General features: G+C 40.8%; 1 protein-coding gene across 13 annotated transcripts in view; it reads left to right on the top strand.

Moving 5' to 3' along the window:
- Window positions 1-14,525, top strand: part of LOC108893503 (RNA-binding protein Musashi homolog 2) — a 220,229-nt gene that overhangs the window by 159,706 nt on the left and 45,998 nt on the right. For all 13 annotated transcript variants that reach the window (XM_051078482.1, XM_051078481.1, XM_051078478.1 and 10 more), the window contains one exon: window positions 9,759-9,873. In XM_051078482.1, coding sequence (XP_050934439.1) covers window positions 9,759-9,873 — 115 coding nt within the window. The remainder of the gene's footprint in view (window positions 1-9,758; window positions 9,874-14,525) is intronic.

The raw sequence follows: 14,525 nt of genomic DNA on the forward strand, positions 1-14,525 counted from the left end.
CACGAATGCACAGGCAAGAGCGTCTATTTATGCACACAAAGCAAAACAATTGCTGTCAGAGCTTGATTTCATTATTCAAAACCGATTTTTTGCTCAATTTTTTATGTCAGTAAAATAGTTCATAAAATATTTGTTTACCAACAAATCTGATATCAAATGCCTCGAGTACATTTCTACCTTGAGGTTGTTATTTTCTGTGTCCCTCTCCAACTTTTACCCTGTAGAAAAATGGGCCTCATTTAAGTCCAACCTACAGCCTGATTGTAAGAACCTGTAATTAGATAATAATTGGATCGTAAACAGTAGTGCTAATTAGGAATGCAAATTTGCTTAATAAATAGTTCAATAATGTAGTAATCATTATTCACTAATAAAATGCAGATTTGTTTTTTCTTTAAGCAATTATAGCATTTATTTTCACAGCACAACCTTATTTGAATGAGATTTGATTTGAATCAAGAATGAAAAGAGAAATATTTGAACTATAAATGAAAAACTAAATAATGTAATCTCTGGAAATTGTTGCCCCTGCCATTTGTCTGTACTCAACAAATAGCCAAGTAAAATCCAAAATATCAAACATACCCAATAATTATTCAGAATTTACAAATTGAAGAATTTAAATTCCTTTTGTTGTATTGATTATTTAAGTGAAATAAAACCATGTGCCTTCCACTCCCTTTGCTTGCACAGGTTGCATTATACCTCCTAGTCATGCACTGCAACTGCAGTTATTATTATTAGAGAGAGTCCATTTATAGACAGAAGGGGAGAGAAAGAGTAAAGATTTTACAGGTTATTTCTGTTGTGTTTTTTTTGTTTGTTTGTTTGTTTTTTGTTTTTTTAATCCTCTCTTCTTGTATCTTGCCAGAGACATCAAAGCTGTCTCTGATGCATCATCTAACAGTCAGTGTATACCTTTGACTTGCTAATGTGTCACAGCCATGACAGTAATAGTTATTGTGATCAGTGTTCAGTCAGTGTAAACCCTTGCTATTGAGAGGAGACCTCTTGGACTTGTGACCAGACACAGCTGTGATGTGCTGTCACATGGCAACATGTCACAGTGCATGTTGTACTTCATGTGGCCAGGAATACTGCAGTAGTATTCCAAGCCAGTATTCCTGTGTAGTTACGCTTAAAAGAAAATGACACATTAAAAAAAAAACCATGTGACCCATCTGGGAGTCCCAGAAACCCTAACAGAAAGGATGAGGATTATTTGGGGGGCAGTACAGTGTGAAAAGAAAGAGCAAGGGCCAGTTTTCTGAGGCTTTTGTCACATTTGTAGTGGTCCCTCTTGGCAACACCTACTGTACATTAAACTTCCTGGGATGCAGCGCGTCCCTCAGATCTTCTACAAAGTGCTGACATCTGAGAATGTCGGCAGAGAGAAAAGAATGAAGAGTGTGTTAGGAGCATTTTTCAAAGACACTTCAGGTTTTTACCTTAGTTGCACAGAGGAGAGTACTGGTTATCCAGTGTCTGAAGCACCAGCACATGAAATAAAAAATGCCTGCTGTCTTCATCCTTATGAAGTACCATACAGAAATAGACCTCATCCATCCTCCCTGCGAGTGTTATCTAAGATGGTTCTTGAATAATTGATGCAGACAGAAATTCCACCCCACATGGGAGGGCTGTGAATGTACAGGGCACCCCACCTTCTCCTTGCCCGTCCTCACAAGGGCTCTGGCAGTGTAGTGGGTCAGTGCCCACTCAGATGTGAGTGACGGGACCTTTTAGTGACTCGGTCAATCACCCTGTGTTCGTGCGCCACCAGGCCTCACTCTCAGGAGCACTTCCTCTCTGTCACTGTGAGTTCTGCCTCATATATAATTAAAAATAGGGTGCTGCTCAGCAAGAAGCTCTCAACCTGCCCCACCAGCAGGACTGACTTCTACATTCGCTCTCACCTCTCCAGACTGTCCTGCTTTAGCAAATACAGGATGTAATAAAAGTATGGATTATCCTCTCCAGGACTTGACATGTTTGCAGAAACATCCTTTAGCCACAGAATCTAGTATTAATACCAGTAAGATTTTAGAGTAAAAATCAATAGGCAGAAGATGGCTTGACAGCATTCAAATACCCTCTAGTTTCCTCATATATACATATAATGTCTATTTTATACACTAGTAAGCCAGCACCTCACTACAGCTAAGGTGAGGTTGTGAATTCCGTTCTCTAAGACAGGAATCCCTCTATCACTACTCACCCTGCTGATACGCATATGCGGCTAATTCATAATAATACCTATCAAGTATTGGCTCTGATGAGCGAACATTGTGCCATTAAAATGGACTCACATTGGTTTTAGTCAAGTGCTTCAAGGTAATGTTCTTTAATGTGTCATTTTTAATATTCAGCAGTAGCAAATGATCACAACAGGAGGGAGGAGTTTTCTGTTAGTCGTCAATTCCTCACTGTGTCTTCCTGACATGACCAACCAATTACTGCGCTGAGGAGAATAAGCTCTGACTCGCCCGTCACTGAGGAAACAGACTAACACAGGAAGGCATTCATACATCAGCCTTTAATATCTACATACACATATACTACTCTGCACATTGTGTTAATGAAAGCAGAAATTTAAAGGAAAAGTGGTATCGCATAGCCCATACATTATCACTGATGTAGCAAGTTTTGGTTTTTTAAAAACAGCACCATGTAGTGCTATTTTTAAATTAAAGGACCAGGATGAATGTCTCATTTTCTTTAGTTTTCTTAAATTTACTCCCTAATACTGTGAAACTTTTAGATCTAAACAGGAACAGAATCCACAAAATTTTATATTTTTATTTTTTATTTCCATTTTAGTTAATTAATCTTTCTTTGCAGGGATAAGATAAAGTGTAATAATTTAAAACTTTTTATTCTTTCAGTGTCTAATTACTGAACTTTTCAATTCACTGCATTAAGTGTTTCACATAAAACGTGGCTTACAGTTCCCAGTTAAATTTTAAAGGTAAATTTAGTTTAAATCAGCAGTAAGTAGTGTTTAACTATTGTAGCCTGCTTACACTTTTAGGGCTCCACTTTGAAAATGGTAAAATATAAGTACCTAGCACACCCAGGTTTAAATGTTTACCACAGCCCAAATGGTGAGGTGGAGCATTGCCCCAGTTAGCATTAGCAACCCAGCCCTTACCTTGGCTTGATTAGATAATTTCGTCCATTTTTAGGAGGCACATTTCCTAAAATAGGTCTTATTTATGCATCATTACAACGTCACCAGCTCAGAAATCCTTGCAGCTTTGCTTTATTTACACAAGATGAATAGGACTTCTGTTAGGACATTGGAGACCCTCCAAAGACAAATTCTGCTGGTGCTGTCTTCAGATGGAAGTCGGAGCAAGTGAGAATTTTTGTTTCTGGTTTATATTGCATGAGTGTAAAAGTGTAAAAGTCCTAATTTTGGTGTTTTTTGAGAATTCCACTGCCATACTGTTGGTGAAATAAAATGCAGTAATACCTTAAAGTATAGGCTGTTATGCAAATTGCACACAGCCCACACAGTTATATTATACTGGTAGCTTATGAGAAATGTACCTTAAACCTGCTATTAAGTACCACAGAAGTCAAGTGAATAGAAGAAATATGATAATGAAAAGCAGGGAAAAATAGTATGATTCCATGAGAGAAAAACATCATTAGATACTATAAAAACGTTATTGCAATGATTATAAGAAACCCAACCGCACATTCAGGTGTGGTCACATGTGCCCTGTTTTGTGCTACAAATAGTGCTGCACAGGGTGTGAAAAAAAGCATGCTGTTACCTAGTTAACATGGCAAACCAGATTATGAAAGTGGGTGAAGTTACTCTTTAATCTTTTAAATTCCTCCAACAGGTCAAACATGGTTCTTCAAGAGCCAATTCGATGTTCACAAAAGACATTAACTGGCAATATTTTTCAGATACTGGATAGTTCATAAGATTTAATTTTCCAGGGGCAATGCACTTAGATTAACATAATTTGATCAATCCATAGACATTATACTTTTAGCTGTGATAATGGTTCGAGGTAGTAGTAGCCTGTAGGCTGCAAGCTATGGCTACAAGCAGTTGGTAGTCTGTGATCAGCTAAACAAACCTAATTACTTATAATTAGACCCACCTTCTGAGTTTGTTAGTGACAGCTGTACCAGTTGTGCTGTTTTGTGTTCACTCTGCAAACAGTCAGTTGCACTGCCACTGAAGATTAAAGCCCTCAAACTAGAGGTCAGGAAGTCAAGTGTGTGCACACAGACACGTATGTCTTATATTGTTTAAAACACCTTTGGATCCAGTTGGTTATAACTATCTATTACTATTTTTAAGAGTAACCACACCTATAGAGTTTTGTTGCCATGTGGTTTTGATACAGGCAATTTTCCCGACAAAATACTGTGTGTAAAAATGTATTTTTCTGCTACGCTTTCTGACAAGAGGTAAGACTGACTGACTGACAGCTGCTTCTCATGGCTGCTTCGTTCTGACTGCCAGCTCTACATCTCTGTCCATACTACCTTCCATGTCACACTCAATGTGGCAACATCTCCTACGGTCATTGATCCCTCCCCCCTCTGTTGCATTTTTTAAACATGCTGGGAGAGAGGGTTCCAGTAGAATCTGAGGTTGTAGTTACTCTTTAAAGGAGATCTCTACAGAGAGAAACTTAAATCTCTGGGTTGTTGAAAATGTCTTGGAAAATATTTTCTGAAAGACTGGAAATCTTTAACACTGTTTGAACATCAAATGCCTAATAAGGGAGTAGAACCACCCTTCAGAGGAGTTACAGTCCCTTGTGGGGTGCTGCCTTACAAGTTCTGGACTGTAAGTAATTGGATGTTTACTCTTCATTGAAGGAGGAAAGCTTTGAGGGATGAAGGAGGTGGAAATCCACTCCGCACTCTGCACTCTAGGACGTCCCATAAAAGCTCAATGATGTTCAGATTGGCTGATTGAGGAAGTGATGGAAGCCATTTGACGTCAACCTGATGATCATGGCCTCACTTTTGAATGTGTCTCTCAGTGTGTATGGGGACAATATCATCATGGAATATAGAGGCATGACGGGGGAACGCTGTTGGCACCACAGGGAGCACCTGGTCCTTACAATGACCTCATATTACTTAGCTTTTATAAAACCACACTGAGATATCATCAGACATGATGGCTGCTGCAAGATTGCTAGCCATCGAAGGCATCATTTTGCTTTATACAAAACTTCATACCTTTATAATACATCTACCATTACTCAGTTTTCCTGATTTTTTTTATGGACCATGAATACAGACAGAATGGAAAGTCTGCCATAAATACCCACTTTACAAAATAGATGACATACAGTTTTTGTTGTGACCGGTTCACAGAGGTCTTAAAGGCACCCTCTGTCAGCATCAAATACTGACCCTTTAGTTGGACCAATAGTGGGGAACAGATGTTCTGGACATTTTGGACTCAATGATGTCAATGGTAACATGTTTTTAAAAAAGCAGCAAAATGTGTATAGAAACTTAGAGACTTGCAAAATACTCTATCCACTAGAATTTCTTTTAATAGAATTTATTCACATAAGATATTTCTTTAACATCTGCCAAGTAAGTTACCTTTTCACCCATGTCTGATTGTTGGTTTGTCAGCAGGATTATGCAAAAAGTACAGAACTGATTTGCACCATACTTGTTGGAGGGATGGGGCACGGGCCAGGGAAGCATCCATTAAATTCTGATGCAGATATCCTTAAAGGGGGGGCGGGTGGATCCAGGATTTTTTTTTTATCACTTTCCTTAACATTTCGAGATAGGGCACAAGAGCTAGACAGTTGGCCTCGGTGGAAGTATGAGCTCTACTGGGTGCCATTCTAGTTTCTTTTATATTTCTAAAGTATTCAAAAATCTTGGTTTAACTTGGTTTTCAGACATTCTGTCCTTTTAATAAACCACTTGTTAAATGGCGGTGAGAAGCCTTTTTTTTAAGTGAATAATCCCACACGACCATGCCTGACACTGCATTCAGAGCCGTGACATTTCCTAACTATTCAGTCTATGTGTTTTGACTGTTCAGCTGGGAGTGGGAGCTGGAGTAAATGAATCACACTGTTTCTTTCCTTCAGTCTGCCAGTCTACTGATGGAATCCATTCACTATTGAAGCTAATAGTAGCCGCACACCTCCCCCACTACACACACACACACACACAACAGTTGTCCCTGAAGGACAGTCATTGCCAGTCCATCCCGCCCACACCTTCCCGTTATACCTACAAGGTTAATATGTATGGGAGATGTATTGAAAAGGTCATAACTGGAGCGTTCCACTGTTCTCTATCATAGGGTTTGTACATGAAAAAAACAATGGCAGATGCTTGTTTTATTCTGCATCTGTGGGCTGTTTTACTGCACTGATAAAGTAGCGTTTCAGAGGTCCTGCAAGTGCAAACCTGATAATTTCAGTATCAGGTTTGGTTATTTGTAGACAGAGAATAATAATCCTCAAAAAGACAAATCCTGATTTCATTACCAGAACAAGACAACAACAGAACAAACTGAAATATTCAAGTGTGATGAATGATGCCGCATGGACTTAATCACCTGTTTATTTGTTTATTTGTTTTCCTCCAAATTCAAAAGCCTAACCAGGGTCTGAATGAGCTTGTGCCCCATTTGCATGTCTTTTGAATTATTTTTTGTCTCTCATGTTAACAATGTTAACCTGCACTTCTAATTACCTTTTTATTTTACCATCCAACACCTTCCAAATATGAGTATCCACTGGGTACTGTATGTCAACATCTGTCTCCTTATAGCACACAGCGCTTTGGGGTCATTTCCTGATGTTAGTTTGGATTACTTTTTATGCCTGACAAACTGGGGCGCAGGTTGCTTGGATGAGATCCAAGGGCCACTTTTTTAAAAAAAAAAAACTGTTGTATGTTACATGCTGGAGTCTGAATGGTCGCTTTGATCACTCAAACTAACACAGCAAAGAGCTCCCAGTTGTTCCAATAAATCTCCTGCTTGGCAATGTAGCCCTCGGAGCAATTGCAAACAGTACTTCAAATAACATACTAAAAGATTTATTTAAGCTCTTTAAGTGTGTATAGGCTCTGCTGCTTGGCTTTCTGCTTTCTGCTCACCCTGACTTTATCTTTGGACACAGAATGACACAAATCTCAAAGATAAGCTATCACCTGCAGTATATCAGTGCAGCAGAGGGGGAAACATCTCGATATATGTTGAAAGCATGCAGGGTGAGGTAACCATACCTTGTCAACACTTTGTGGCAGGAATTCACTTCAGCAGACACCTGTCTCGCAAACTGTATACTGTATGTGTGTGTTTGTGTTTGAGGCTCTCAGATCTTCTGGTTGCTATTTCTGCACAAAACTGTGCAACTCTCCTGGCAGTGAAGGCAAAGCAGGTTAATGGGGTGTCCCTTTTCTCAACAAGGCACAATGGTGCTCGAACACCTCCATTTATGACGTTTGAATGGTGGATCATGACACTTTTCACAACTAAAGGTTGTGTCGTCTTCATGACATTAAGGGTGTGAGACAACTTGCATAAGCTGTAATTCAGGATGTTAATATGAGAGTCTGTAAATGTAGTCTTCCACAGTTCATGTGACGGAAGGTTCAGTCTGCAAAACTCTCCACATGGCAAAATTTGAATCCTTGCACTCGCAGCTGCCGAACCTTTGCAGTGCTCCGTTGTCAGACTCTGAATTGTCTTTGGTGCCCCCTCTGTTCTCCTCTCTTTTTCTTGTTCTTTGACTTAGTTCACTCTTGAAAGCTCCTGCCTTCTTCCCTCACACAGTCCTGTGTGTTTGAAGCAGGTGAACACCCACACACTCACACCACCACAGATCCTGGCTCCTGGCTGGTTTTTAAATCCATGACAAGGAGCCCTCTCTCTGAATATCAAAGACCCACATCTGAGAGCATGTAGGCATGACTCACACCCGGGTCTGTCTTACTCCCAGCAGGCTACCTGAGCGTCCAACTCGCTGGATGTGGCAGGGGCTACTGGAAGACACTGATCAGACGCTGTCATGTCTGCGGTGTGGGCTGAGCTCGGCTGTATTTGTCACCCGGGCTATGCGAACGTGAAAATCCCAGCAGTGTGCTGAGATTTCTAACAGACCCATTTGTCCCACCCGGTTCCTACTTCCATGCCGGGGGTCATTCTCTGACAATAAGAGCGCCTGTGTTCTCTTCACTACAATGTCAAACCATGCCAGGCGAGCGAGGAGGGTAGAGTAGCTGTGACAGCTACAAAGTGGCTGAGGGAACTGTGTACTTTAGTTGGTCTGCTTCAAATGAAAGGTCTGCTAACAGCAACAAATCACAGCTCTGCAACGCAGCAACTTTCCCTCTGTGATAGGAACCTTTTTCATTAGTGTTCCCTTTTTACATTTCTACCTCTCTGCTGGATACACAGAGCTTGTTACACTATTCATTTAGCACAGCAACTTCTTACAGATGTGAAGTTTTCTTTCAGTTTGGCAACTTGCAATCGCACGCTGTGTTTGTATGTGTATGAGCTGTGTGTGAATAGTAATGTGCACCTCTGGCCTGTCAGAGTTGCAAGCCTATTTGTATGGATGCCGGGCTGTACCTTGGTTGAGGTGTACACGGCAACTGGCGCAGTAGCCTGTCTTGTGCAGCAGGCCAGGATGACATGTGAATCGCAGCAGCCGAGAAAACCCTGCTTAAGTGGAGGCAGTAGGGAGAGGCAGGCGAGAGCCAGGAGGCAAACAGACAAACAGATGGACAGGCTGATGCCAAGCAGGCAGTGGAGCAAATAGATTGTGCAGCATGGTGAACAGACTCAGCCTACCAAAGAACAACCAACAGACGCAAGACCATGCCACCCTTGTCAGCCGCTTGTGCTTCTCTATAATTCATCGAGATAGGATAGATACGTTGTAAATAGGACTCTCATCTTCCTCCTTCTCCTCATCTGCCCCTGTCATATCCCTCATTTGATATGTGTTATGTAGGAGGAGGAGATGTCAGTCTTGCAAGATGGGAAATGAACAAACCTGTATGTGTGAGAACTGGAGTGAGAGAAAGAAATGCCAGAGAGAGATGAGTGCTGCAGGTGGAATTGGACTGTGGGGCACTGGGGACGCCAGCCCAGCACACAAATACACAATACACATACAAAAAAATAAAAAATAAGAGCCATATTCAGTTGTAAAACACACATTTTTTGCACTGCTCTGGCAAGACTTAACTTAAATAAAACAAGCAACAGTGAACAGATAGACCTTTTTTCAAGAGAGATAGTTGCTTTTGAGATTATTCTCTGTTTAGATTAAACAAAAAAAAAAAAAATGCTTTTCACAAAGAGCCTGGACATACTGCCACACAGCGGGACTCTGGTAATGGCACTGGAGAACAGAGCTTCTCCTACCTTGATGTCTCAGAAACTCTTGGAAAGTATTTAGCTTGTATTTCCCTGAGGCATTGGGCACATGCTCACTGGAGCAATAACCTTTGCTTTAATGCAGGAGGAGCATGATTGTAAGTTTTCCTTAGAGACTTTCCTCTAAAATGTGAGGTGCTCAGATTGACTCAGTCTTGTTTTTCTCTATGGAAAACATCTAGCTGTGCAAGTCAAATAGAAAACCACCTTAAAGAGCTGAGACAGCCCTGTCAGAACTGTCTGGTTGTGTACCTACACAGTCTAATGGTTTGTCTCTGTGTGTGTTTGTGTGTGTGTGTGTGCGTGTACACGTGTGTATGTGTGTGTTTGTCTGTCTACATAGGTAGAATGTAAGAAGGCCCAGCCCAAGGAGGTGATGTTCCCACCAGGTACACGAGGGCGAGCCAGGGGTCTGCCCTACACCATGGATGCCTTCATGCTGGGGATGGGCATGCTGAGTGAGTCATACACACATCCACTAACACAATAGCACACACACACACACACACACACACACACACACACAAGTGATCTGTTTACTTCCTTTATTGTAATACATAAGTTTGAAATCATGCTGCAAACATCCAGCTGGCAACACTGTGGGTAAAAAAAATCTTTTCAGGGATTAAATTCTGTTTAAAGAGCCTCAGATTTTTTTTACCAGCTGTCAAATGAAAACATAAAATGTAAGCTGTGACGTTTTTTGGGGGGAGGGTGCAGAGGAAGTGTCAGGCATGCACGCCATTCGGTCATCAGTTTCTACCTGCTAAAAAAATCAAGTAATGCAAACTCTCGTCTGGATAACCCCATTAGGTGGGCGCTGCCCCTAATTAGGCTGCTTCAAGGTGTGCCACCAGTGGCCACTGTGGTCTATTTCTGGTTGAGTCTGGTGCAGGCAGCCCCTGGGCATATAGGAGCAGACCAGCACATTAGCAGGCTAAATGAAGAGGAAAATTGGTGTAATGTCATATTAAGGATTCATCACTGTGCCCCCCTTAATGGGTAATGAAGGGGACACACATGTCAGGGAGAGATCTCATCTACAGGGACCTCAGCTGCTGGCCCACCCCTCTTCATTACCATCCAGCCCATGCCTGTGGCCCTTTTTATTTAACACTACTGCACATTCTCCCTCCCTGCCTCCCTACCTGCCCTCTATCCATCTATCTGTCTGTCTGTCTGTCTGTCGGTCAATTTCCTATGCATATAATTTGTATGTATGACCCAACCAAATGGATTTGCCCCCACATAAAAGATTTATTTTTTCCCTTCAAAAGCAAAAGAGACACACAGCTGATTGTAAGAGACTCGTTTTGCCGTGCAAGTAGCCCCTCCTCCTCCGTCTTGTAGCAGGTGCAGGCAGAGCCACTGTCATGCATTTTTATCTGTACCAGGTAATGTAATGTTTAAAGCTGCTTTGAAAGTCGATAGCAAGTTATGTTGCTTGTTTTGCATTTCCTTTTTTAAAAAATGGGCAGTGGATTAAACTAATGATTGAGCTGTGGAACTGTTTTTAACAAGCAGAATTAAGGGGGAATAAACTAATTACCGTTTCTGTCTGTAGATGCTGTTTATCTATCTGTCTGTACATATATATGTATCTATCCATCTATCTCTATACAGTTGTATGAACTGTCAGGGTTATTGCAGGCTTGACCTTTCCATGAGAGTGATTATACAGTTGTTTGTGGTAAAAGTGTTGATAAGGCTGGCCAAGTGCTTCTGTCAGCTCTATCTAAGTCGTTCCCAGCTCCATCTCATCTGTTAGAAGTATTTAACAAGCACAGTGAACTTTTCAGAACTTATTACATTCTAATGTGTCTGTGGAGAGGAGGGCACTCTTCCCCTCCATTGGGAGACGGCAGGCAGGAAGGCAGTGATGTGCTCATGTGAGAATATTAACAGCCAACTTGTTTGGAGACACTCTTATCTAAATGAAATTGGAACAAGGACGGCGAAACATTCCTTTATATAATTTGCATTTGGAAAAAGGGACCCTAGGCTCATTATTTAAGAAAGTGTAAGCTCCTTTTGTGCCAAATCTCATTAAAGCCATCCCTAGCTCCTTTGTTTACCGCCTCTAATCGAGGCATTTATCTTTATTGTGTTGTGCCCGATGTATGTTTGCTGAAATTAATACACATTTGAGCCGGGGCGAGGTATGGGTGTACCAGATGGATAATTGATTTTAAAGTGAATCAGAACTGTTGAGCCATAAAATAGATACATTAGCATGCATATTAATAAGGCAAATAAGAGCACTAAGAGGCCACCACCAGGCCAAACACAATGGCAGGCTTCATTTAGTGAAATGGTACCAAAGACAGCAGGTTCTCTCTTTCCTTCTCCCTCTGTCTTCTTTCCTCCCACTCTTATTTCATGTATTTGTAGATGTGTATACAACAAATTTCCTGAGATAGTGGCTTAGCTTAACATGTAACTTAATCCACCTTCCCGACACCTTTATATTCCCCTTGAAAGCACTCTCCTAACACACTTGGTATATACATCCGGCTGCAAGTTCTCTGTTTATAGTTGTCATGTTAAACTCATTCTAATGCAGTGCATCAGACTAGGAAAATGGTTTTGCCATTTCAGAAAATGCTGAAATAAGGGAGTATAAGGAGCTGCTGTATCTAAGCCAACCATTTCAGTTTGGCATTTATTCTGTTTGACAGTAAGACAGTATCAAACACATAATATCCAATATTTTGCGGTCCGTGATAGCTTTTCATTGTATCATATCACAGTTCTTTTCAGACCAAACAAACAGTGGAGGGGGTTTTGTGAAAGCTATCCATCTGTAGCTTCCTGGTGATGACTTCTCATCAGCACCTAATGAGGATTTTTTTTTTTTTTTTTTTTTTTTTTTTCTGGTGTCGCCTCTGTCCTACTTCATCCATACCAGACCCCCCTCACTGTCTATCTGAGTTGCATTTCTTTTTGTCTACGAGAGAGAGGGGAGAGGGTCTGGGAGAGAGGCATTTTCCCATTGGGTCAGGAATAAATTGAACTTTTTCATGGACAGCAAACACTGATTAGATATTTATGACCAAGGTCAACCTTTCTGATTCCAGCTGGCACAGGCTCTGAGGCATACAGAACAGAGCGTCTACACACATGCTCACATTCATACACACACACGCACGCACATAGCCTACATACGCTCACGCACCCTCTCACCCACACAAGCATGTGTGCATGCAAAATATGTTTTGACGCCTTCATTCTGTAGACACAAGCATACATGTGCACATACACTATCTCTGGATGAGATGTATAAATATCTACCTCTGTACGCTCCAGAACTGCAATGTGATACAGTATATGTTGTACTGTTTGTACAGTTAATATTTCTAGTTGGTATTAATAAATATCTCATCTAATTATACTTACTGTAAGCTCTATTAGTCTACAGTGTCGATAGAAATTTACAATGTAGACATTCATAGGATAATTTATCAGGCCAGTACATAGATAACGAGTACCAGGGTGACCTGAGGTCAGTTTCTGAGGTGTAGCTTACACACAATGAAGAAAGAGTTATCGAGGTTGGCTCCTGTGATTCATCCCTGGCCTAAAGGACTTCCTCTTATTAGGTAATTTAGTCCGGACTTATGGTTGAAGGTGATAATAGCTTGAGGAAAACAGATAGAGACCGAGACATATACCATAATTAGAGGGTTAATTATGTTTATATTACCCTCTGATGGTGCTCAAATTTTCACTGTCTTACACACAGGCTCACTCGCTCACCCACCCACTCTCCTCAAATTTCTTGCTTTGTCTGTATCCCACTTCCTGTCTGCCTGCTCCCTCACACCCCGTTTTCTCAATATGTTGCCCACAGCTGCTTCTGTCTGAAAACTGTCCAGCTAATTAACTGGTGGGTCTGTGGTTGTAATAAGAATCATGACAGCAGATGAACAATACATCTGCTACTCTTAAATTTTTCTAATGACACTGGGTCCTCTTTGGGCCTCACTGCAACTCTCCATCCACCCAGGGACTGTACAGCTTCCAAACAAGTCTATATCCACTTGTTTTGACTTTGGTTTGGTTTAAATTGTGATTACATTTGCAATCTTCAGCAAGTTTTATAATTTAATGGCTGTGGTTTAACCTTAATCATACAAAAGTAACCCTGGGTTTTGTACTAATTGATTACAGATGTTACAGATACAGATTATTGTTGTAAAAATTTTCAGTCAGTACCAACGCTTATCTTGATAAATATTAAATCATTAAATCTAACCAGCTCAACCAGTAAAAAAATCAACACAAACCACAAGTGAATGCCATGCTGGAGGTTCAAATGTGGAGCAGCTATCACCTCCTTGCCCATGGCGTCTTTTTAACAAACTGCACCTAACCATATTAACACATGAACCTTTCTGCCATTCTGAAGGCACACAGAGCATAAACAGACGCCAACGTCATTTCAGGGCACCTGCTATAAAGTGTTATTACACTGAGCTATAAAAATGCCTGAGAGCTTATGGTTGAATAAAAAATGGAAATGAATTGGACAGTAAAGAACCAGGAGCAGTACTATTTGTTCAGGGTCTTAATGCTTTGATTTCCAAGCAGCTCTTGACACCCAACCATAATGAAAACCTAACCCATGAGGGCATGAGGATGGAGCTGATCAAAAAATCCTGTCAGTTAGATGCTTATATGCTTCTGTTGACGTACCTTAAATGTGTTTACATATAATGATGTGGGGTACATTGTTCAGTGTAAAGCAAGAATGTGTATGATATTAGCAGCTACTGTATTTAACACTCACAATTTAAATCCCCAGATCTGCTTCTCATGAATGAAAATTATTTTACCATCTAGGCCCGTTTTTTTTTTTTTTTTTTTTTTTTACAGTTTTGGCCTTTACTCTTGTAGGTTATAAAAACATTTTACTCACTAAATTAATTGCTGATATCTCACAGTGCAGCAGCGCCCTTAAAACAAGGTCCTGTAGGACAAGCAACAAGAGCAGCATGATCGAGATTAGAGGTTAATGTAATTGAGTGTAATTGTTTGTTGTCAAACTGCACACACAGCAAATGATTTTCAGTTGACAATCTACCATCAACATTATGAGCTGTGAATACCT

Source organism: Lates calcarifer, linkage group LG20 (assembly GCF_001640805.2).
Source record: "Lates calcarifer isolate ASB-BC8 linkage group LG20, TLL_Latcal_v3, whole genome shotgun sequence".
NCBI lineage: Eukaryota > Metazoa > Chordata > Actinopteri > Centropomidae > Lates > Lates calcarifer.